Source organism: Platalea leucorodia (assembly GCF_965183815.1).
Source record: "Platalea leucorodia genome assembly, chromosome: 1".
Classification (NCBI taxonomy): Eukaryota; Metazoa; Chordata; class Aves; order Pelecaniformes; family Threskiornithidae; genus Platalea; species Platalea leucorodia.
The window spans coordinates 94,502,914-94,528,012 of record NC_138823.1 but is presented as its reverse complement, the minus strand read 5'-3'; the positions used below and the strand labels follow the sequence as shown (position 1 = coordinate 94,528,012).

The following is a 25,099-nucleotide window of genomic DNA, read 5'->3' as shown; positions in this document are numbered from 1 at the left end:
CCTCTTCTTTTCTTTTTTATATTCCAAATGGACTAAAATCAGCCTCAGGTATGCTAGGGAGAAGCCTTCATTCGCTGGATGGAAAGACATACCACGTACCAGTCAGTCAAATAACCACTCTTGCTAGTGTTAGACTGAGTTAACCCTTTTTCACAGCCATTTTTGTGCAGGAGAAAATGAAGCATGAAGACAAAGTAGTTTCCTAAATTGTGAAGATAAGGAACATAAATTCCAACTAAAAATGTGGTCTTGCACCATGAAAGGGAAATTATCCTCTAAATCCATTGACAGTACTACTCTAACACTCAGCTGGCAAAATCATATGGGGCTACAAACTCAAACGGCCATGCAAGTTCTCTAATAACGACTTACTTCAAGATTCAATCCTATACTTATTCTCCCACAAAATACCCCTGTAAATAACTAACACATTTCCCAGAAATAGGTGTAATAGAATTGTCATAAAATGGAATACTGTATTTGTTCATTCTACACAAACACATACAGATTGAGAGTAAGCTTCTATTAATTCTGTTGAAGAACACCAACTCTAACATACATAATGAATCTGTCAAAGGTAATAAAATCAGAGAAAGCAACATTTCAAAAATTTTATGGGTTCCTTCTGGATGAAAAACTTGATGAAAAACCAGTTTTAAAAATAGAGCTCTAAATTAAGTAGGAGACAACAGGCAAATTATATTGACAAGGAAAAGGGAAGGGTGGAGGAAAGGTATAACTTTATAACACAACACACACATCAGACCTGGTGGTGTAGCCACGGGTAACAGAACAAGAGAAACAAATAACAAATAAAATAATGTGCCCTTTGATTGACTGGAGCATCACCCCTGTGCAACTCACTTGCGTGTTTTGGTTTTCTTATCAAGGTAAGACCAAGTCTTACTTCCAGTCAGTTCAAAAGAAACCAAAACAAAATGAAACCCAAAAGGCAATCTTCATCCAAAAGCAGGAAATAAACTCTCTCCAATTTCTTCTTCGAGTGGGATGAAAGGATATAGAAGAAATAGCTTTTCTATAGAAGAGTCATCAGAATTTAAAAATAATGCTTATAAGAAACTTGAACCTGCAAAGTCCTGAGAGTCCAGATCTAATCCTGCAAAATCTTAAAAGCACAAGCTACGTCCCAGCTCACGTCCAAATATGTAGCAGTGCTGTATCTATTCCTTTTGCTGAACTGGGATGCCTCACAAACGATTACTTAGGTTCGCGATCATGAAGGAGGCTGGCACTAACCGTTAGCCTGAAGATGCTGAGAAAGCAACTGATATTTCTGCTGTCGCTGACTACGGGCAATTCCTTTTCATCCAAGAGGTGTGGTAATCAACTAAGGACAGCTAACTGTCCCCCCCCACCCCTCAGCTTACATGTCTGGGCCTTTATATGAACTATTCAAAGGTTAAAAGTCAAGCACATGCTTAACTTTTGCTGGTAGCCACCCAGGTGACTACAATCACAGCTCCTCTCCTTGTACAGACAGGCTGGATCACCACAGATTCTTAGGGAAAATCAGGTCCTCTGCCCTGTTACTTATTTCCTTTTAAACTTGTCAGCACTGTCTTAGGTACACACTTCTCTGGATGCACCATGTACATACATTTGTGGGTATCTATATGAAATGCTGCAGAATACAGATAAAAATTCAATCACATCTTTCTATAAAAGCCTACAACTTCACACCAGCTCCATGTTTGACTGGCCAAAGCAAAATTTCAGTGGCTGCCAGCTCAACAGAGTGTCTCTCAAATTAGGCAGCTGTGACAATCAGTTTTTCTGTTTACACTCTGTGTGTGTGTGTATAGAAAAACCACGCACACAAAAATCCAAACAGGCCAAATTTGTCTCATTCTGTATTTATTTGGTCACTGATTTGTCTTATTTGTCTCACTCTGTTTATTTTTATACATGTACACACACATATATATGGATATGTATGTATGTGCAAATGTAAATCACTAAGATGAATTGAGACAAAGGTGACCCAGGAACTGAGATATGAAGCTTGGATTCAACTCCCGTTTCTGCCACAGGCAACTTCTGAGACCCTTGGGAAGTCACTCAAACTCAGATGCTTCCTAATTTCCCATTAATTTAATTCAATCTGAGACATTGTGTCTTTGTGGGGTATTCACTTTACCTTCAGGTACCTGCCTAAACTAGGAGACCAGGCTCCCCCTGCAGCCAGTCATAGAAAGAGGCTGCCCAGCAGACTGATCCAGAAAACAAGCTCCATACATTCAAAATACACTGGAAGACCTTCTTTCTCTATTGAGTATATAAGGAACGTAGGAAAGCTAACTTTAACTAAGGCAGTTAAAGTTTTTGTCTGCAGTGTGCATGTGTGTCAGACTCCTGTGCACTTTAGTTCCGGCCCATAAAAGAGGAACGACGACACTTCGCTCTCTCATTAACAGCCTCGGGAGAGTAAGCACAGGAAAGGCTGGGAGACATCAAGGTACTGCGGTGATGTGGTCACATAGGAGACAGATAGTGACCTAAAAAGAACAGATTTTAACCCCTGAGAGGTTTATGATAGGGACCTGTGAAGCTTACGCAGCAGACTTGAATCGCTTCGGATGTACTATATGGGAAAAACCAGCCCATCCAAGAGTTTTACCTCATGTTCTTGGGAGGCCCCAGGTGCTCAAGACATCAATACCTCTGTAACTTTAATTTCACCTTGAAGAGTTGCAGGAATGTATTTTAAATGCATTATATTTACCCTTTTACACTATATCCATATAGACACATACAGCGTTAACTATTTCAAGGCCCCCGCAGAGAGCTGTTGGCATAGGCAGAACATGGGTCTGCATACTATTAAAGCCACATGCACCATCTGCTCCAACATTTTAATGTAATTTACCAGGCAAGAGCTGAGCAGGAAAAAAACCTGCTAGATGAAAGATATTAAATTTCCCCTTCCCCAAAACACCCCCTGCTGCTTGATGTATGAACCTAGCTCACCCATAACTAAAATCTGATTTAAGAACATATTCATAAATTAAAAAAAAAAAAAAAAAAAAAAAAAAAAAGTCCTGTGTCTGCAAGGTAATATTGACATAATTTTTCTGTTAACTACTAATCTGCTGCCCATGGAGAACTGTCCAAACTGATAATCCTTTTGCCAAAAGCAAAACAAAAAGGAGCGGACACGTTAAGAACTTAAAATTGTTACCTCCCCTCAGACAGCAATTTTTATGATCTTCAATAAATGAGTAAAGATTTATTTATTTACTGCAGCATTGAAACCAAACAAGTTCTACATGTTAAGACTTGTATCTGGCTGAAGGTGGCAGCCCTGGGCCAAGTACTATTTAAATTTTGGAAATAAGTCTTGCAACTGATCGTAAAAGGGCCTCCAAATGGGAAGGACTTACACTTCAAGAATCAGGTTTCACCAAGTAGTACACTCATGACAAATAAGCTTCCACTTTTTAAAACAAAAGCAATGATATGCAGAAGTTATGACAAACTCCTTTTGTCACACTCAACAGTATTCATGAAGATGTTTAGACAAGGTTAGCAATTTTTTCTCCATTAGAAGTACACACAAAATTAACAAGAAATACCGTACTAGGAAAACTACCTTTGCTATAAATACAGGATATCACATACAATTGGAAGACTAAGACTGCCCAGCAGCTTTTAAAACAATAATTGTATTCAAACTGTTGACAAAAAGTTCCCTCCATAGTCTTAGAATCATAGAATAGTTTGGGCTGGAAAGGACCTTTAAAGGTCATCTAGTCCAACCTGCCCTGCAACAAGCAGGGACATCTTTAACTAGATCAGGTTGCTCAGAGCCTTGTCCAACCTGACCTTGAATGTTTCCAGGGATGGGGCACCTACCACTTCTCAGGGAAGCCTGTTCCACTGTTTCACCACCCTCATCGTAAAAAATTTCTTCCTTCTAGATTCTAGTCTGAATCTACCCTCTTTTAGGTTAAAACCGTTACCCCTTGTCCTATTGCAACAGGCCCTACTAAAAAGTCCGTCCCCATTCTTCTTATAAGCCTTCTTTAAGCATTGAAAGGTTGCAATAACGTCTCCCCACACCCTTCTCTTCTCCATGTTGAACAATCTCAAACTGGGGTTCAGCCTTACTGAAAGCCCAGTGCCTGCTCATTTCCTTGCTCATGCCATGACAATCTCCTACTGTTCATTCCGGAAAGCTGACATTTCCTCTTCCAAACCCCTACACCATTCCTTACTACATTCAAGCTGACAAGCAAAAACAAATAAAAAACAAAACAAAACAAACAAAAAAAAAGGGTTTCTTAAGACTGTAAATATCAATGTTGCTTTCTGATGTGGAAGACAGAAAAATCTACATACAGCAGGAAAGTCTTACCAACTCAGTCCTCTTACTGGTAGCCTAAATACAGCTGCCTTCATGATTCATAATCTTAGGAAACGAGACCTCAACCTGAGCTCCCACCCAGCGCTGAATGGGCGACTGTATGCCAGGATGTTTCAAACCACCAGCCAGTGATCAAAAGCAATCATCTCCAGCAGTCATCATACCAAAACCTCCCTTCATTTTTCAACTCAAGGCTCATTAAAGGTCAACAGAGCAAAGGAAAAGAGAAAGCAAAGTCTTTATGCCAGTGTACAAAATCACTGCATGCCCACAGCTTGAATATTACCCACTGACCTCCTAAAGCAGAAACCTGGAGAAGATGCAGGTAGGAGTGATCATGACTATTGGAACGTATGGATCAGCTCCCATGCAGGGAGCAACTGACTGACTGTCTAGGACACTTTGGCTTGGAAAGAAATTAGTGACAAGAGTTACAACTGAGATCTAAACAAATCCTGAGTGGCTTAAACAAGGAAAAAAAAGCAGCTACTCACCATCTCTTCTTGCATGAGAGAGGAGCTCTAACAGTAACTCTAACTTGTTGGTTAAAACAAAAAGGAAGTGATTCCTCAGGCAAGTTAAGTTATGCAGTTTCTTGCTACAAGACACTGCGGATAGTAAAGGTTTACTGGGACTCAAGAAACACTGACAAATGAATGGAAGAAAATTCCACAATGACTACTGAAAACAAACATACCATTTTCAGCTCAGGAAATGGAGAGCTGCAGGAGCGTTATCAGGGAAGGATCAGCATAACCTTGCCTGTTCTACTCATCTTTGGGCACCTGCTTGGGATGCCATCATGATACAGGGATACAGGAATGTCCTGGACTTTGGTTTGATATGGTGTGCCACCCTTAGATTATTTTCTTGCATACCTCAGGAGTTCAAAAACATCACAAGAAGTCTTACCAAAAAATTATGGAATTCTCTTTTATAGTTTTTTGTTTGTGAGTTTGGGGTTTGGGTTTGGGGGGGGGGGGCATGTTTGGGTTTTGTTTTGTTTTTAAATGATTAGGGTTTATAGCCTCTTAGTTTTGGGGTAAACTGTAGTCCAATCTTCTTGCTTCCATCCCCAGCTAACATGTTCTGCAACATTGAGCACTAAGAACATTGCCATTGATTTCAATCAGCAAAGGATCACACCTTAACTGCTTCCAATTTCACAGGTACTAAGCAACACTATGTGATTGCAGCCTCTGAGTAAGTAACGTCCTGTATTCAAAGGTTTGAATCATATAACTCCATACAGACCTGGGAACTTCGGCACCTACCAATGAACACCAGCTTTGTAAATCTTGGAAAACAAACTCTTGAAGCACAGAAATAAATACCTTACATGCTGTTAATTGATACTAGTTCTACTGAACCATAAGATTTCCTTGTACCATTGACCTAAAACTGAGAGCACTTGCTACTATAGTGTAAAGTTTCTATATTTTTCCCAGTGTTAACCAGAATAAAAATAACATTTCTTGATATCAAAATTCATATATAACATTCCTATTAAAGTTATGTATTCAGGTACAGTTTAAGATGAAAACCAAAGCACACAAAAATGGAAACTTAAACAGTACAATAAGATTTTATACTTCTTATTGAACATTGATTGTAACAGTGATCTTCTGTGTTCACATTATACCAAATAATTGCTCTAGTTTAGCACCATCAGCCTTAGGGGAACATGTAACATCATTCCTTATAATTCAGTGCATCTTTGCAGTAGTGCATATTTTTTCAACAATTATATAAAAACACTGCCATAGGGTATAAGTTTTTCTTTTAAAAATAGCAGCTATCACTGTTAGAAAAATATTCTTGATTTTGTTAGTAGCAGGAGACTTTCCTGAATGCAAACAACTCTTAAAAAATATTCAAAAGCTGGAACGGCTTTAATGGAAAAGGTACTTATATATTATACATACTTACTTACCAAATTTTATTTGCTTATCCACACACCAAGACAACAGAAACCTTGCTTGCTGTTAACACAGAAAATCTGAATGGTTCAGAAGACTGGATCATCCCCACTACCCAATGAATGACTACGAATGAGCCTGGCTATCCCTCCCTGGGCAAATCCTGATCTGGTTTAACATTTTAAGAATGTGAAATTTCAAGGGTGAGATAAAGCACTATGGAAGTCCATGCACAATAAAGCAATTAGTTGCCACAAAAAGTATGTTTTGTTCTGTTGCCTCTTGTATCTGGGTTCTTTATCACACCTGTGCTGTGGAGATCTGTGTCAGAAACTAGAATTCTAGTTGGGGGGGGGGGGGGGGGGGGGGGGGAGGGGGAGAAGGCGACAGAGACTCTTCATAGACCTCAAAAACAAAAAAAGAGCAGAGTAAGAAAGCAGCTGATGAAGAGTACTATCAATACATTTGAACATATTTGACAATTTTTCCCTATAACCAATGCATTTCTATTTACATGTGCTACATATCCGTATCATGTTCTATTTAGAAGTGGCTGAAATCAAAGAAAGACTCCTTCCAAAACATAAGAAGGCATCAGAAAAATTCAATAGGATATTGTCTTTCAGAAAATAACAATGTAACAAATTTAATGCTGATTGCATGGGGCATTAGAGCTGCAATAGAATTCTTCAGTCAAGACTAAAAAAAAAAAAAAAAAAAAAAATCTTAATATGATCTGTCAATACCATCAAAATTTGCTGCATGAGGAGGCTAACCTCCAAGGAACTAGAGTGAGGTTATTTTGGGCAGGGAGTTGTCATAAGACCTGCCCGTCCAATAGAAACTTCTGCCAACATAAAGAGACAGCTACATAGGGCTAATGTCCTGGGCCCTTTGCGGCACGGACCTTGCCTTTTCTTCCCTCCACAAGGCTTCTTCAGTTCTTCTGCATTTTTGTTGTGTTTCATATATATTCATATATGAATACATATATTTTCAACAAAACAAAAATGAAAAGAAAAAAAAAAAAAAATCTGTGCTGAAGCATCCTGACTGTTTACATTATAACCACCGTGGATAACCAGGCACATTCAACTTCTGCTCCGAGTGACTGTTTCTGATTGCCTCACAAACCAGTCTTTCGTATTCAACCCATAACACACAAAACAAAAGGACTTCAGAATTTTGAAGGTAAAAGCTCTCTTCCTTTCCCTTAGGGAAATATTGTCTTGCAGAAGGAAACGCAATGCTTGCCAGCAAACATTACATTTCAGAAATACATATTTTAATAGTCAATATCAAGCAAAAAATACCCATAAAACAAAAATCCCAAACTGCAAGATACTAGAAATGTTATAGACTATAGATAAAAAAAAAAACAACACAATTTCTTCAGAGTCATCAGTTTCTTCTCCAGCTTTTAATCAGCAAGCTGTGCAGTACACCATGAAAGGATCTTTCTGCATTTGCCTGGTGAACTGGCACACCAAGAGTGAAATATTTCTTCAGCACCAGCTTAGCCACCCAAAAAATGAGTAACATTTCTCTTTTTCATTCAGTCCTACTGAGTTGTTTTCTGGTAGAGCCCTTGAAGAGATTGAGACAGGAATGGGAAGCTTGCAGTGCCTATTCTAGACACCTGACAAAGAAGAGAGACATAGCATCTAGGTTTAGGCACCAGTGTTTACTCCCTCATCAGAGGGCATAGGTCTCTGGTGTGAGTCAGTGCTCTGAGGTTAGATGCTTTCACTCACCTGTAGTTAAGGAATTCCATTATCAGTGAACAAATGGTGGAGATAAAAAAAAAAACCTAAACAAAAAAAAACCCCAAACCCACAACCTAGTGGTTTTCTGAGTAGTTTACCTCAATTTCTTTTGCCTGGAAATCTCCATTGACTGAAAATAACATTGACTCCCACAAAGATGAACAGGCAGTATTTGGATCAAAAGGCACAAGGACAGAGCTATTGGGAAGTCACAGGCCTCCTTCCCAAGTTTGACAGAGATCCTATTCCTTGCTGATCTGCACTGGTTTAAAATGGAAGGCTTTAAAAATGAAACTTTGGTGTTTCAAAGAAATTTAGGGGCATGGGACCAGAGTAATAAGTAATATCCATTGATTGTGGGTACTGGAGGCATTAAGGATATTGTAAAGGTAAAAAAAAGCAACTATTAAAAAATTACCGCTGTCCAAATATGGGGTAGCTTAGGAAGGCACTTGAGTTCTGCTAGCAAAAAAACGATGAAGGAGATAGGAAAGAAAATTTTCACCTTCATCCTTCTCCACAGAGAATCTCCTTTCTGGACTTGTGGATTTTCAATTCTGGGCAAAAGCAGCTTGCTGCCATAACACACTCGAAAAAAAAAAAAAAAAATCTATGGGTTAGTAATAGCAAACTTGGCTTCACAATAAATAGATGCAAGTTGGCATGCCAGGAACCTACTGGGGTTTTAAATCATTGCAAAACAGGATTAAAGAGGAGAATACTCAGAGTAGTAGTAGGCAGGGAAGACTGGTGTTTGACTTCTTACCTGACTGAAAATGTAAACTACCTTGTCCTCATTGTTACTTTAAACCAAATACGCTAATTGCTAGCCAACATAATTATTAGCCACATTTTTTCCTCACTTGTGGTAAACAGATTCCAGTGCTTCAATAAAATCACATTGAGGTACATTAGACTCAGCTTTTGTAGACAACTGTTTTTGCAGAGCTACGGGAGGGAGCAGAAAAACAAAACTGTAGCTACATAAAGTGCAATTCTCTCTAAATGAAGTGAAAAATGATTGGCACTTCCATAACTGAGTTTGCACCCTCTACAAATATCGTGCTAAAGTGAAAGAATCTTGTTTTTTGTTTGTTTGTTTTAATAATAGAAGTCTAAAAGTCATTCAAAAGCTAGACTCGAGTTACTAAATTCATGGAGTTCTTCAAGATTAGAATTACAATGAATTAACTATTCAGAGAGTTTTGGTGCAGAATGGTTGTATTTTGAAGAGTGTAATTCAGAGAGGTGAAAAAGAGCTGAGGCAGAGTAAATTGAAAACTTTGACTGCTGCAGAAACCATTGGTGTTTTGTGCACATTCACACACACACACACACACACACAGAGTAATTGTTTTCAGGCCACAGTTTAGCTCTTCTCACACATATTAAAGGAACCTAAACATAAGAACTGAGCAACATGAACACTTTTCAAGAAGAGAGCCTGGCCATTGGTGTGTTACATCTGATAGAAATAATATTGCACAGTAGTCTTTCACTTCCGAGGCTGATCAGAAGCTGTATTATATTTACTACACCATGAAATAATAACCTGAGAAGGAACATTAGCATAAACCATTAACCCATTGCGGAGAAACTCTGGAAGAGGATTTATCTTTTTAAAAGGAAAACATGATCACATTAAAATACATGCAAACTTTGAGGAAAACAAGCAGTGCCAAGTAACTGGGGCCAAAACAGAGCCACTCATAGTTGTGGTACTTGGACTTCAGAAGAAAGAATTTCGAGCACATGAAAATAAAACAGTGGCTTAGGAAACAAATGGCAAAAACAATCAACTGAGTGTAACTTGGCTATCTGAAAGCACACTTGCGAGAATTAAATGGATCATATTCCAAAAGGCTCCAATACCTAATAAACAGTACTGGAAGTCACTGAATGACAGAGGTCTGAGCACACGCAATCCACCCTGCGCTTACGAAGAATTGCCTATTCTCAGCTAATGAAAAAACAAGCATGTAAAGTTCTCTATATAAAAATAATCAGGAAAAAACCCACCAATTTCTCCTCTCCTTCTTTTGTACTCATGTAAGTTTTAGAAAGCAAAATTTTCAGGTGACATTGCTCTGTAATAATTTCAATTAAAATAAATGATGTTGCTCTTAATGCAGTTTACAACCTCATAAATAACCAACCTGAGGAGAAAAGAAAACAAAACCAAAAAGCAACCTACCATTTACCAAGCGACCAAATAGCAATATGAAAGGTATACTCTTTCTATACTTTAGAGATACAGGAGCACTCCGATATTCCAAATATTAGGGGATGCTATTTGCTTATGGTACTTTTAAATTGTAACTATGAATGCACTTGACATCTCTTGGAAGAGACAAAACATGCACACCCTAATTCATCAGCTTCTCTTTTAAAGCTGACATCCGCCTGTCTCCTTACTGCACAAAATAAAAGGCAAGCTTTCCATTTGCAAGCTCCAGATCACTGCCTCAATTGCTACACTCGAATCACAGCAGGCAAGGGCTGCGTTCCACCTGAGCACTATTTGTGGCGGCTGCCACGAACAGAGATGTTTTCGCTCACCGGGGGAGAAGGGGGCATTTCAGACCGTGAAGCTGATTGCGCTGGAAGTGTTTGCTAATAGAGATGTCAATGAAGTAAAGGGGTTCCAGTACCTGAGTTAACTAGCTGCTGCTCCATGACCCCGCAGCCCAGGACCTCCATCCATTCTCCTTGGAAGTTGATCTCCATCTCAAAGGAAGGGTGAGTAAACGGGAAGTAGCAGTCTACCCATCTGACCTGCAGTCCTGTAACAGTGTTTAAAAAAAATAAATAAATATGAAGGGTGTATGCTTAAAAGGCCATCCCTCCAACCATCTGTAAAACTTGCCCTTCAATTAATGACACCAATTACAGCAATCCAGAGAAAATAAATAGCAAACAAACTAATTTACAACATTTGTGCAAGGTGATAAATCTTAAAACTTGTGGAAAAAAAATGACCATGTCTTTTCTAATATGAAAAACGCTTTGTGCAACTCAAGCACCCTTTGAAACCAAATCAATCATTTGTCAAACTGTGGCAACCACCTGGCATTGAACAAAAATGAGCCAAGATCATGGGAAAGTCAGTAATTTTGTTATTCTTTGCACCAGGAAATGACTAACAGGAAAAGATGTGTCTTTAATTTTTACTTTGTATTTTAAATAGGCTCTGATGGAAAAAAATTACTTACCTAGCTGATCCATAAAATACTAAGCTATTCTTTCTGTGTATATTTAAATACGAAAGTTAAAAATAGATATTAATAAACACAAATATAAATATATATACACAGAATTGTACGTTATTGAGGTATGCTATATACCAACACACACAGAGTACTCTGGACGCAGGAGACAAGAGTTTAACTTTGTGTGGATGTGAAGCATAAGAGAAAGGCGCCAGTGGGTAACTCCCCCTCCTCCCCAGCTCGGCCCCCCTGAAGTACCACTGCGCAGAGCCAGGAGACCCCTGGCACTGAAGAACAGCGGAGCCAGAAGAGGGCAAGGTCTACAGTGCTGCCAAAAGCAGAGGTGTTGTCAAGGCCCGCGTTATATTTGATGAGTTTTAGTTCTTGTAATCATTTACACAAGCTTTCTTTCACTAAAGAAGTTTTTCTAGCCTTTAGGTGTCAGGAAAAAAAAAGTCTCGGAAATATGAACCGTAAAAACTTGAAATAGAATTGAACTGTGAATTCTGTGGGCTAATGCCTTAACCCCAAGCCCACCTTTCCCTTCAGTTAAGCCAAATGCTAATCAGCATTAGGATCATTAACAACCAAGCAGGTACAGTTTTGAAAATAAAGGGCACAGCAGGGGTTGTTTGGGTGATGGTAAGTGTTAACACCTCTGGTTTGATTTTCGGGCTTTTTTGGTTTTGTTTCATAAAAGGAACTTAAAACATGAAATCGCATGATTTATACTGAGAGTTTTTCAGATTAAAAGATTTTGGGTGGCCTCAAGGATTAGATTTCCTTTGATTACATCTGAAACATTAGATGTGGCTACAGAAACTGAAACAATAAGTTACAAGAAAAGCATACATACATAGCCAAAACATAAAATACCGAATAGTTACAGAGAACTTTTCTTGATACTATGAACTTTCAAAGGGAGAGGCAGGTTTCAAAGGAAACACATAGGTAACTCTAGATTTTCTCTTCTCTCTTAAAAAACCACCTCAGGAAGTTATACAAATGATAAAAAAGCATTTTGATAATTTTACACACAGAAATCAAAACTGGAAGTATTAGCAATTATATCATTCATAACTGTACTGACTTACAGCAATCACTTCATTGTTTTTTTTGTTTGCATAACAAATAAAAAATTACATAGATGAAAAAAGTCCTGTGTATACAACAGCATGGTATGTGGAAAACATTTTTTTAATTTCCCAATGTTGGTACAAATGCCTTTCTAGTCCTCGGGCTGTACAACTCTGCCTTCACTCTAAAGCCATACACAAATAAAGTATCTTCATTTAGCTAGCAAAATTTGCAACTGCAGCAAGAATGACATTGAATATTCAAGTAGTTTTGTGTTGAGTAACAACATTTGGATAATGGTTTCTTTTTAACCCTCTGATTACTTCAAAATGAAGCTCTGGGAAAAAAGGATTTCTTTGCTTTTTGTTCTTAATTAAAATAAATTTTAAAAGGTAAAAAAATCAATTGAAAGCTCTTTTTTAATTTTGAATTTTAATGCATATTAGTACTTAAGAGGCATTTGTTTTAAATGCAAATAAGCAAACAAACAAAAATCTGAATAAACCTAAACAAATTCACAATGAAGAAACAACTGTCACCTTCATTCTGTTCTCTAAATTAATAGTTAATCCCATATACCACAATAATTCTATTCATACAGTAGCCAGGACAATTGGGAATGCCTCTGTATTTTACATTCAAGTGTTCTTTCAGACTTTTGGCTCTGGAAGACTTTACTGAAAAGCAGAGGGTGCTCAGCCTTCAGCAAGATTAAGCCTTCTAACTGCATTTCTACAGACTGTCACAGAATAAATGGGTACATTTATTATTTAGATACAAAATATTGTCTTGGCGCTCAATATATTCCCAAGGAATAAAGGGCATTGCTCACACTCAGCAAATTAAACCACTAAAGACTTAAAAGGATTATGAAGATTAGGCTTTCTGTAGTACTATATAAGTTACCTGATTAGGCCCAATTTATTTCTTTACATACAGCCTATGAAATGCTGGCAAAAATTATCTTTTCTACAAATTTTAGGAGGCCAAGAAATGCTTATCTGTCTTAAAACACAGAGGCACTTAAAAGAGCACAATGCTGAATCTAACCGAAGACGGATGACTAGATACAAACTCAGTAGTTTCCCTAGTTCAAAGAGGTGATTTGTGTTAGCAGAGGACACCTGCTCGTTTCACAGCCTCACAGTGTGCACAGGAGTCCTTCCAGGGGGTACACAGCTGTTAGCAACTCACGTGTCGCATCTCCAATGAGTAAGGAAAAAGTGAATAGTTATTGTTATTTCCGAGTACTGAATCCAGGTAAGGAATCGGTCATAGCCGGCACTCAAAAGTAATGGTGTTATCAGTTATTAAGCTAACCAAGTATCTGTCAGTGCTAGTCTAATTGAGCATCATAATGAAAAAGGCTTGACCAAAGGCACTAAAAAAGAAAGAAAAGAAAAGAAAAGAAAAAAAAAAAGCCAAGACATTATAGCAGCCTATTGCTACGCTAGAGCACAGAAGCAACAAAGCCAGAGACCCAGATGGTCTTCACTGACCAGAAATTCTCTTTGTTGCTGTGAGGATTATTTTCAGAGTTGTCGTCTATGGGAGAAAAAGGAGAGGGGCACGGGGGGGTGCTAGGGAGCACAGAAGGTATCGAGCCGAGGCCACTTGAGGGGTGCGTCGATTCTTAAGTGCTCTGCACCTCATTGCTTCAGCTAATTCATCTCACTTGCAGCAGACAGGAGCTGGCTGCCTATAAACCCATGCTAGCTCACATTATTAGCCAGACCATTCTGTCCTCAATAAATGATTTTTTTTTTTTAACTCCTTACGCTCATAGATCTCCATGCACTCAGTACAACAGAATTAAGAAGAAGAAAGAGCAGAACAATGTGTTTGATTTAAAAGACACCCAGTGGCTGTTCAGTCAGAACCACCAGCGGCAGAGCCATCAGTCACAGCACAGCATTACTCACCCTCCTGCCTTCTTTTACCAGTGCCTAGGAACTGGGTAGATATATATGGGACAGCAGTGAATTTTGGGCCATTTAGTGTAAAGCAACAAACGACAGAACCAGAACACAGTCATTCTTTTCTATTTGCTATAGTAAGATTACTTCTGAATCTCTCAGGCTCCAGAAAGCGTTTGGCAAACTACAGAAGGGTTAGAGAAAGAACTGGAGTTGGGAAAGACTGACTGACTAACTTTATGAGGAAACCTAAGACAGCTATAACCTTGGAAAGCCTCATTAGAAGGTAACTAAAACGAGACAGAAAAGACTTCCTACATTGACAGATCTGCATGTGGAGATGGAGGTGTAAGTTAAATTAGTGGATTTTAAGTATGCACTGTATCTGGAGGTAACAGACGAAAACTAAGAAAGGTGATCTCTAGGCGTAATATTTGAAATAGCTTCCTGACAGCAAAATCTCATGACAGAAACTGAAAGAGCATCACTTGTAGAACGCAAAATCAGACAAGGCATACCACTAGAAAATGTCATAAAAAGAACTATTTTACATTGTCAAGTATTTAAGACAATTGATTGCATGCTCCAGATCTTTCCCTTCCTCTAATATCCATTGTTCCTTTGCCTGTTGGCAAAGACAGGAAGAAATAAAAAGACAAACCTTGGGAATAAATGTAGGTGCAGATTTTTATGAAGTCTATGACCTTTCTTATGACAACCTAGTGATCTTTAAGCAACTTTTGTTATATTGTTTACTGGCATGTGCATTCAACACTAAAGTATCCAGATAGTGTGGGTGTCAGGTAAACCAAAACTGGCTCGTTAAATATTACATAAACTAATGTAGTGCAATACATATCTGAAATGCAACCAGAAAAAAAAAAAAAAAAATCTACAGCGGAGATCCTCAATCTATCATCATCCTGAGCTGGTAAATTCACAGAGAAGCACTGCAGAAGCACAGCTATCCAAGTCTAGGATGTCAGGCCTAAGCTAGCTTATGCAGAACTAAATTGCATGTCTGTGCATTCATGGTAGACTTAACCTGCAATCCCAACAACCTGCCTGTGAATAGCAGTTGACTGCATAACAATGCAACATTTCAGTAGCTTACTGCAGCTACTATCACGCTACCCTGCTAGAAAAGACGTGCAACTTCACTGCAATATTCTGCTGACTGCACAGGCTGTAAAGAATACAACTGATGTGACGTATAAAAGGAATGAAATTTTTGCTTTTAACAAAACGTGAGGCCTTATGGAATATCAACACAAAGGAAAAATATAGAATTTTTCCAAGAGCAATAAATGCGGTAAAATAAATTTTTAAGTTAAAACCTACAGAAGTTGAGACAAAAAAACCATTACAAGTATTGTGTAAAGTGAAGAGTAAAATGAAAGTTAAAAGATGACAGCTGTCAAAAGAAATTTAATTATGTGTGCCCCAGGTCACTTGCACTGCACCCATCTCGTATGTCTTGTGCCTAGCACAAAGTTTGCTTCTTTGAATATTACCTTCCTGTTTGTATTGACAGCTTACAAGAACATCAAGAAGGTGACAGGGAGAAAGCTTAATATTTCAATGAATGGGGGGACGGCGGGGGGAACATAAAATTAAATTTACATCACTAACTAGATCTTGTCTTTGTATTTCAGGAAAAATATTTGGGTCATAGAAATAGAAAATCCCTACAGTAAGAAGGCAGTACCTAATGTCTGTACGTTTACAATCATTTAAGAATATATTTTTTAATGTCCTTCTAGCTACTGTGTGGACTGTAGAAGAACTACTAATAGCCAACATACTGACGTGTAAAGTGCAGCATCTGTCAATGGTTAGAGAAGGATGTCATTGCAGTTTCAGATATCACTAACAACTCTTAAAAATTGCTCATTTTAAACAACATCCTCAGCACCTGAGGTTGACCTAAAAATATCATTCTCTTACTCACTTTGATCCTAATTTTGTCTGTTTCAAAAGGCCACTGTTAAGTAAAATACAACCACAAGAAAAATCTGAACTCAGGAACTTAAAAAAATTTTGTCCAGGTGGGATAGAACAAAAACTGGTAAAAGTTTTGCTTGCTGTAAATTCAACCTTAGAATTTCAGAAAAATATTCAGGAAGTCATATAGGACTTACTACCATTATCAATTCACTCTTGGAACTACTGTTCTAAATGCAGTGGGCATCTTAAAAGAGCTTTGAAAGTAGCCAGGATACCCCATGCATTCTAATACTATCCAGTATTTCCTCAACAGAAAAATGAATCAGTTCAGAAGAGCAGCCTCCTTGCCAGGAAACAGCATTAAGGTAGCAATTTTGACTCAGGCCATTTATAAATTCAGCTCCTGAAACTGAAAGCAGGTATTTCCAAAGAGAGGATATTTCATTCGTATACACATACATTCATTACCCTTCCTCATTCCACTCTAAGTACCAAAAAACAATTATTTTTTAGCTTGGTGCGAGCTCAGCAAACACCATCTCCCCTCAGCTACAAGGTTTAATTTATTTGCACAAGCGAAATGCTCAAGGCACTCAGTGCGCGTATGCAGCAAAGCAGCACGTGCACATACGTACCCCTTCCCTTCTCCTGTCAATCTCCATGCTGCCGGTGCGAGATGTGATCATTGCCCTGCACCCTCCCCAGCAGCGCCCAAGCTCTGATGCATCCCCAGATGTGATGCTGCAGCCACACTCTGTCCCTCTGGGGACACGGGAGGCCCACGAGGGCAAAGCGGAGGGCGTCCTGCACAGCTTTGTGCTGAAGCTGGAGTTGCCTCTCCTCACAGGACCCACACCGACAGGTACACTGCGTTTACTCTCACACATGGCTTCTGCCAGACAAGTCCCTGTAGTTAGGTCTGGCATGTGTCCCTATCTGTATTCATGCCCACTACCTTATCCTGACATGCTGCATACCAAAACATTTTCACAAAAACCTGATGATGCGCAGTGTTGTGTGCACCAGTATTTAGGAAAACGAAGAGAGGAGTGTGCGTGGCCTCCTGGTTTGTGCTTAATAATTTTATACGGTGTGGATATCACAGTATTAAAGATCAATAACATGTAAATACAGGTTACAGCTGAAAGGCCAATCAATATCCAGTTACACTGACATTAAAAGACACTAGGATAGAACTCTGACCAAACTTAAGACAAAAATGTAATAGTAAAGAATATGAATGAAGACTCCTAAAATTACTGTAACTCTCATTAGAGACATGGCTGTTTCAGTGTACCAGCTGTCAACATCACCTCTAAGCCTCCTGCTTTTATTATGCAGCAAGATATTTCTCAAAAGTCTGGATGCCTACAGCCATCAGCAGTCCAGGAAAAAAGGTGCAAAAACCTACCATCACCAAAAATATGACTCATGAGCTTTGTCAGCACTTGCTTCAGGTTGAACTCCACCAGCCTCACTGCCTCCATGGTGTGACACTCTTGCTTGTGTGCAGTGCGATGACCTTGCTCAAACAACTGTAAGCCTTCACCGTCTTCAATGTTGGAGAACAACTAGAACAAAACCACAAAAACACCAGTGTTTTGCATCAATGACTTTCTAAACAAAAACAGAGAATGAACTTTTATTGATTTAAGTGGGAATCTTACCTGCTAAGTCTGCACCATGAAAAACACACGTAAAGACTGTGCTTTTATACAAATTCTGTTCACTAAACACAGAGATAAATCATCACAAGAACAGAAATATTCAAACAATAAGATTTGCTTTATTTCTGTACCATATCTTCAAATAATATGATTAGCTACAGGAAAATATTAACTTATAACAGAAACATCTCTTTTTTTCCTGATTCTTTTACTTAGAAAGTTAACAAGCAGAACAAAGTACACTGTACAGTATATGTAAATTATATCCCCAAAACTACAATACACAATGGTATTTATCACAGCTCAACTTTTTTTAGTAATTGAATGATGTAAAAGAAATACCAAAACCCCAACACTTTTTAAAAAAAACTGCAATCAAATGAACTTTAAAAAAACAAACACACACACACAAAAAAAAAAAAACAAACAAAAAAAAAAAACAAAAAAAAAAAACAAAAAACAAAAAACAAACGACAAACCCCAAAAAAGCCTGGCAGTTTATGAGACCTTAAGCTGCTTATATTTGATTCATCTTGCGTACAGTTTATTCGTTTAAGGACCACCATTTTCCCACACACAGCACCTTTCTGTATACAGGAATTTTGTCTATGGGGCATTAAAGGATTCCTGGTCTTGGTCTGGGGTTTCCAGACAAATTACAAAGCACAGAGGCAGGCTGTATTTGGGATGTGACAGATTTGCTCTTCATGCAAAGGCCGCTCTCCACCACATCCACTGCAATGTGAAGATTTCTGTTTCCTGTACATGCCCATACGTTGCTGGGCAGGCGATCCCGGCCAGATACGTACCAGCAAATCTACAGAGAGACCAGTAAAACACTCTCGCTAGGCCACATCGTTGGAGGCTCTGTGTCTTGGGGAGACAAGCAGGCGGTTTTACACTTTAAAGAGAATTTTTGTTGGAAATCCTTACAGCCGTACAAAACCTAACTCTGTTAGATCTGGAGGGTAGGAAGAGCTAATTTTGAAAGTGTTTCTAGTGCCCTTTCCTACCCTTCCTCCTCCACCTTCACATAGTCAACCAAGCACACACAGAGGGGAAAAAGCACGCATTAAGATTTTCTTCACATTAAGCCTCACAGCATAACTAGCTCTTACTCAGGAGATGCCACGAACAGTGTGTAACCTTAACAACTCAGGATGCCCACAGAAGTTGTTTTAATTGCAGTTTGATGCCTTCAGTGCGCTAAATGCTCTAAAAAAAGTTCAAGTGAACCTCTGGTAGCCTACAAATGCTGGGCACAATTAATTAGGACTAGCCTCTAGCACGTTTCATACAGACACAATGCATGCAGAAGGAGTCTGAGTTTAGACAGCACGCAAACTAGCAGCAAAATGGATTGAGGGAATAAAAAAAAAAAAAAATCCCATCAGTAGCATTTAACTTCATATTGCTAGTCAGAAGGAGATTTAGCTGGCAGATTGAGAAAACACCTCTCAAGTTAATCTCCTTAGTACGCTGCAGGAAAATACAAAATAAAAAAGGAAAAAGAGAAACACCGAATAAAACAATTATCCATCAGTCTAACAAAAATGCCTTTACTAATCAAAAGGCAGCAGCTTGACAAAACTGGGTATTACACTTTTAAATAACAGATTCTTTATTCAAATGCTCACCTGAAAGATTAAACCCCCTTCTTCCTACTGGCGTCATTTCTGCACTGGCTGGAAGAAGCAGACGATACCCACCCTATAACTAATTTACTGTCAACAGGGCAGATCAGTCATCCAGCATGTGGTTTTGAAAGCCATGGGATATTCACAGAGGCCAGCATTAGCCTAGGGAGGTTAATCGTCTTAGGCTCACTGGGTGGTCAATGGACAGACACAGGCTCCCTCACGCAGGAACCTGGAGTAGCTAAATTAGGTTCCTGCTCTGAACTACCCTCTACAGGTAGCTATTTTTTCTTTCTATTGACTGAAGAGACTACCCTCAGTAAGCCAGAAACACCCTTCAGGCCACAGAGATTTTCCCCCTTTGGACTAGAATACACTGTATTTACACAGTAGAAGATGTGTTTGTTATTTTCCCCATCAGCAGCATTTTAGGACATGAAACTCTCTTCTTCCTTTTCCCCTTCATTTCTCCCCTAACCCACCCAGCTTAAAACTGGTTCCTCAGACTGCTGCAAGAAACAGATAGTCTGGACACTGCCTTTAAAGTACAGCATTTGTATTAACGAGTACAGAGAAGTACTTTTCCTTACCATTGTATTATTCTTAAAATGTTGATACTGCAATTACTATCTGAAGCCAAAGTCTATTTTAGTAGATTGTATCAGATGTGGCAATAAAATATGTGCAAGAACCATTAGAGTAAATACATTTAGTCACACCCCAGCCCTCTGAACCCGATGGCCTCTTCATCCTGCCAAACCAGCCACATGCACCATCTCCTCCTCTGTGCCAGGACAAGTGTCCATGCAGCAATGCACTGAGCCAGACTAGGAGGTAGATTGGGATGAGAAGTAACCCAGGAGAAAGGAAGAAACTGAGGGATGTGAAAACGGTTAAATTCAGCTCGGTAATCAAGCATCAGCATACTGGCAGCACCAAGAAACGCGCTGGCACATGGGAGGGGGCTGGGTCGCTTTTGGCACAGGCGTGAATCAACGCCAGTTCACACAGGCTGTGGAAGCACAGCCTTAGGGGAGTCCCCCGAAAGGCAGGCAGTGGCAAGGAAACAGCCCCCCTTACAGGCAGGCACCGAGAGGCACTTTGGTATTCTCCATAGAGGCTCCATCAGCTCCTGTCAACTCCAGCACAGCTGCAGACAGGGTTATACTGAGGGGAAAAAAAGATGCCTTACAGTTGTACTAATATTTATTCCCTTCTTTCCATTCACCGACATAGCTATGTCAATATGAGCAGCTTTAAACTGATACACCAATTTCACTATTACAATGATTGAACTGTGCTAAGTATATGTCTTGGATTAGAAACACTTCAACATTTCTATATACATAAAGCCAGGAAAGTCAAAGCTTGAATAAAATGAAGAATCACCTACAGTCACTCCTTTGTGATGTCAATTCTTCTCAAGCACATATCTGAGCAAATGGGGGGGAACCTAACAGCCTTGCATAAAACACTGACACATCCAAGACGCCACAATTTCATGTACACCTATTCCTTCAGTGCAGGCTAAAATAAAATACTCTATTTTACTTATCGAATATGATCAGTCATTACTACTACCAGAAAAGAAATTTCCTGTAGCCATAAGTCGAGCACCTATGTCTGTCTAGTGTAAGGACAAGAAGTTTTTTCTTTAAGTGAAGGTGTGCAAAACATTAAATATTGTGTCATCATGCAGAAGTAAAAAAAATTAATAATCACCAGGATTTATCAGCATATCTATCTGAGGATACATTACAAAGGAGAAGGCAGAAAGGAATTGAAGCGACCTTACCATGTGGCATGGAATTTACTCACAATTTCGCTCATAATAAGAATGAAGTCAAATTTGGTAATGTGTAATGGCCAGAAGACATTGGGCTTTAATTGGACAAACTCAAAGAGAGCTATGCTCCTTTAAAAGCACTTCACGGTATTTCTCAGCCTGGCACGGAGCGCAGAAGTCATGTGTGTGATTTCAATAAAGACCCCAACATTTCTTCAGTCACTTGACAGACTTTTTTTAATCTCACATCACTTCATTATCCATACATTTAGGATCCAGTCCAAGATTAAGTGTCTCTTTACAGGATGGCATTCATAGTAGGTCTCAGATGAGAAAGATCTGGAACTACATTCAGTTTTTCCACAATGCAGTCGTGTATTCCTCCTGCCAGTCATGTATACACCAGTAATTAAGATAATGAATACATAATGCTCATGTACTTATACTGAGAGACAAACCGGCACTTAAGACCAGCTCTACATGCGGATCTGCATGTGGCAACACTCAACCTTGCCACACTGAATGCATTTTGACTCACTGGCCCTGATAAATATCCCTATAAATAAACAAACAGCTGCACTCTAAATCCACTTACAAATAGCAAACCATTTCCACAACATTTTAAATGTGCTGTAACACTCAACCAATGGATCAGGAATGATGAAGATGATGCCACTTGAAGATGGCTCATCAAAAAGAAAAGCTAATGCCAGTCCCAATCAGCCTCCAAGACGATAAAACTTGTAAACCTGCACCCCCATCCAGGCAGTTTCAGGTGCCAGAGAGAGACACACTGTCCATCGTCCACACAACAAAATGCTCTTTACTGCGTATTGATAAGCATTTGTTTTGGGAGAAAACGGCAAAAATCACTTCAAACAACAAGCTTGCAGGTGGTCACCTTAATTTCTGGGTCCTTCCGTTTTCAGTCGTCCAATTACAGTGAAGAAAAGTTTTTTCTATTTGTTTTGTTTTGGTTTTGTTTGTTTGGTTTTTTTTTCAACCTAATCAAAGTGTTTCTGAAAAAAAACCAAAATCATTGCCACATTTAAGGGAAAACCATACAGATGTTTTTGAACAGCAAAGAAACAACACTGCTACACAAATCTGTTATAATGAGACATATATGATAGGACTCAGACTTTTGTTCCTGTGGCAATAGAAATTCATTTATTTTTAAGCACCCTAGACTTCCCAAATACACTTGTAGACATTTTGCTCTTTTTTTTTTTCCCTGCACAACTTAAATATCACATTGAATAGATTTAACTGCTTTATTTTGAAAAGCATTGTTGGATTTTTTTTTTTTTTAGCTGGGTAAGACAAAGTAAGACAAAGTTTGAAGAAATATTTTATGTAAAATCTTTGCAATAAAAGATGCACTAGTGGCTTCCAAACTTTCTAGACCATGGACCACTATGAAAATCTCACAGACCTTCTGATGCCCTTCGCTGTCAAGTTTTCAACTAAAAATAACAAAGAATACAATGTGGGTCCTCGGACCAGTGAAGCTCTATTTATTATGGCATGATTTATACACCACAACTTGGAAAATACTGAATAATACAACATTCACAACTCGGGTAGACATCCACAAGAATGAAGTCAGTTACACCTGAACTAGCCAGGCCTGTTACTCCTACCACTTAGCCAAATTGTAGCTTCAGGAATAAATTAACCTCCGAATATTCTAGCAAAGTAACACTGCTCCTCTTTTTCTTAACATGGTGGATCTAGTTCAGGTGTCGCTGCTCCTGTACTCTCCTCCCTGCTCCCCGAGAGAAGGAGGGCCATCTCTCAGGCTCCTTGGGACTAATGCACTGCTCTCAACCAACATCTCAAATACCATCCCAGAGGCAGCAGCATCTTTAACTTGATGTGATGCACACTGCTTATTGAGCTGGGTGTCTCACCAAATGCATGCAGCCTGCACCACTTCCCATGCCTGGATGTGCTTAAGATGCGGGTACAGCAACTGCTGGCACGCAGTGGTGTTATCAAGAAAGGCATGGATCCATGCAGGGAGATATGTGGTAAATGTCCACTGGGGCCGGGGGCAATTTATTTCATCGTTTGCCACCTACAGAAGAAAGCTGCATGGATCTCCACTTCAATACTATTACCTCAAAGCATCCAGGAGATTCCCGTTTCCCTCTGACTCATACATGCTATTACATGATAGGAGATAAATGCCCTCAGTCAGAGGGACTGACACACCAAGCCATGACTCTCCATGTCCTTCTCATCTGGCTACAGAGTCACTTGACTCCTTCTCACACGAGCATTCATCTTCACTGGCTGAGGCACTGAAGAGCATCACCCAAATCAGAAGAAACGCATGGAAAAGGGGAATTCCAGAGGCTGATTTCAGGGTCTTGTATCACCCCGGATGAGCCTCTCCCTATCCTCAAGTTGCAGAGGGCTAAGAAGCATACCTTTCCTAGGCCACTTAAGCCTTTTTAAATATTTGCTCCTCGGGGCCCAGGCAAACGTTTCTATTATGACTCCCAGTTACATACACAAATATTCTCCCACATACTGTAAATGCTCCAAATCACTCTATATAATAGGCTGATCCCTGGAACACTATAAATTTATTTAAATTCCTTTACAGGTGAGGAGAAAAAAAAGTGACTGAAGACAGGAAGGGGCTTTCCTTTGATACTATGTGAGAACAGAAGCCAAGTGTCCAAAGCTGCAGTAACACACAGGATTTTGGACAAGTCAAACCTAATGACACTAATCTTGCAAGTGAAAACCTAGGATAGCATGCATTGATTTAAAAAAAAAGAAAAAGTAAAAAAAGTGGAAAAAAAAAAAAAGAGACGTAGGTCAATCAGGTGTTCACACCTACCCCAGAGCATAAGGAAAAGGTTAAAAGCAACTTTTTTTTTTTTTTTTTTAAAAAAACAATACACAAAGAATATGGCCAAGGTACACAAGTATGAAAAGATGAGGAAAGGAGTGTGTATTTATACGAATAAGAGAAAATCTACACTTCTATTAACTGGGAAGAGAGTCTTTGCATTTCAGGATATAAGCACTATGAAGTTACAATATGGAAATGTTTTTTTGCAATTATATGTACTGCTTTGAGAGGCAGCCCTTATTTTTAACTGGAATATTTACAGTTTTCCATTGTGTCCTAAGAAAAAAGTTGCCATTTCCACCAAAAACATTTCAAAGGAGAATAAAGATGTATCCCTAGTACTTCTTCACACTCTCCCTAATTAGAATTTTCAGATGTTAGCACAAACGAGCCTGATGAGAGCATCATTTCTCCATCTGAACAATCTGGTATTGGCCTCCATTGGAACAAGGTTACTAAATTAGAGAGCAATTCCTATGTTTTCACATCTGTTCCCGTTAAAATTTATGTATAATTCAGTACAGACTATAAAACACCTTATGAAGTCTCCTTCCAATGTGTAAACATTATTTGTTGTCAACTGAAAAATGTTCTGTGATTACCATTGGGTTTATGTTGGCTCCCTCTGCTGACTAAAATGCACAAAGTGTAATTTAGTCGAGATTTTTTTTTTTCCTCTTCTCCATAAATCGTGTTAAGTAAAGAACTGCACCAAAGACTGCTACATAACACAGAAATAACTTTTTTTTTTATAATCCACCCAGGAAAGTTTGCCAGTTCAAACCTCACTACAGCAGTATCAATATTGCCAACCCAAAGGATTAAAAAAAAAAAAAAAAAAAAAAAAAAAAGAGCCACACACTATAGAAGGAAAATAAAAAAAAATATCTATATGCACTTTAGAAGGAAAACGGGCATGCTG

At 38.9% G+C, this 25,099-nt stretch overlaps 1 protein-coding gene across 3 annotated transcripts in view; it reads right to left on the bottom strand.

The window, feature by feature from the left end:
- Nucleotides 1-25,099, bottom strand: part of FARS2 (phenylalanyl-tRNA synthetase 2, mitochondrial) — a 250,684-nt gene that overhangs the window by 162,985 nt on the left and 62,600 nt on the right. For all 3 annotated transcript variants that reach the window (XM_082325108.1, XM_082325109.1, XM_082325110.1), the window contains 2 exons: nucleotides 17,630-17,789; nucleotides 10,721-10,852 (listed from right to left, as the gene is read on the bottom strand). In XM_082325108.1, coding sequence (XP_082181234.1) covers nucleotides 10,721-10,852; nucleotides 17,630-17,789 — 292 coding nt within the window. The remainder of the gene's footprint in view (nucleotides 1-10,720; nucleotides 10,853-17,629; nucleotides 17,790-25,099) is intronic.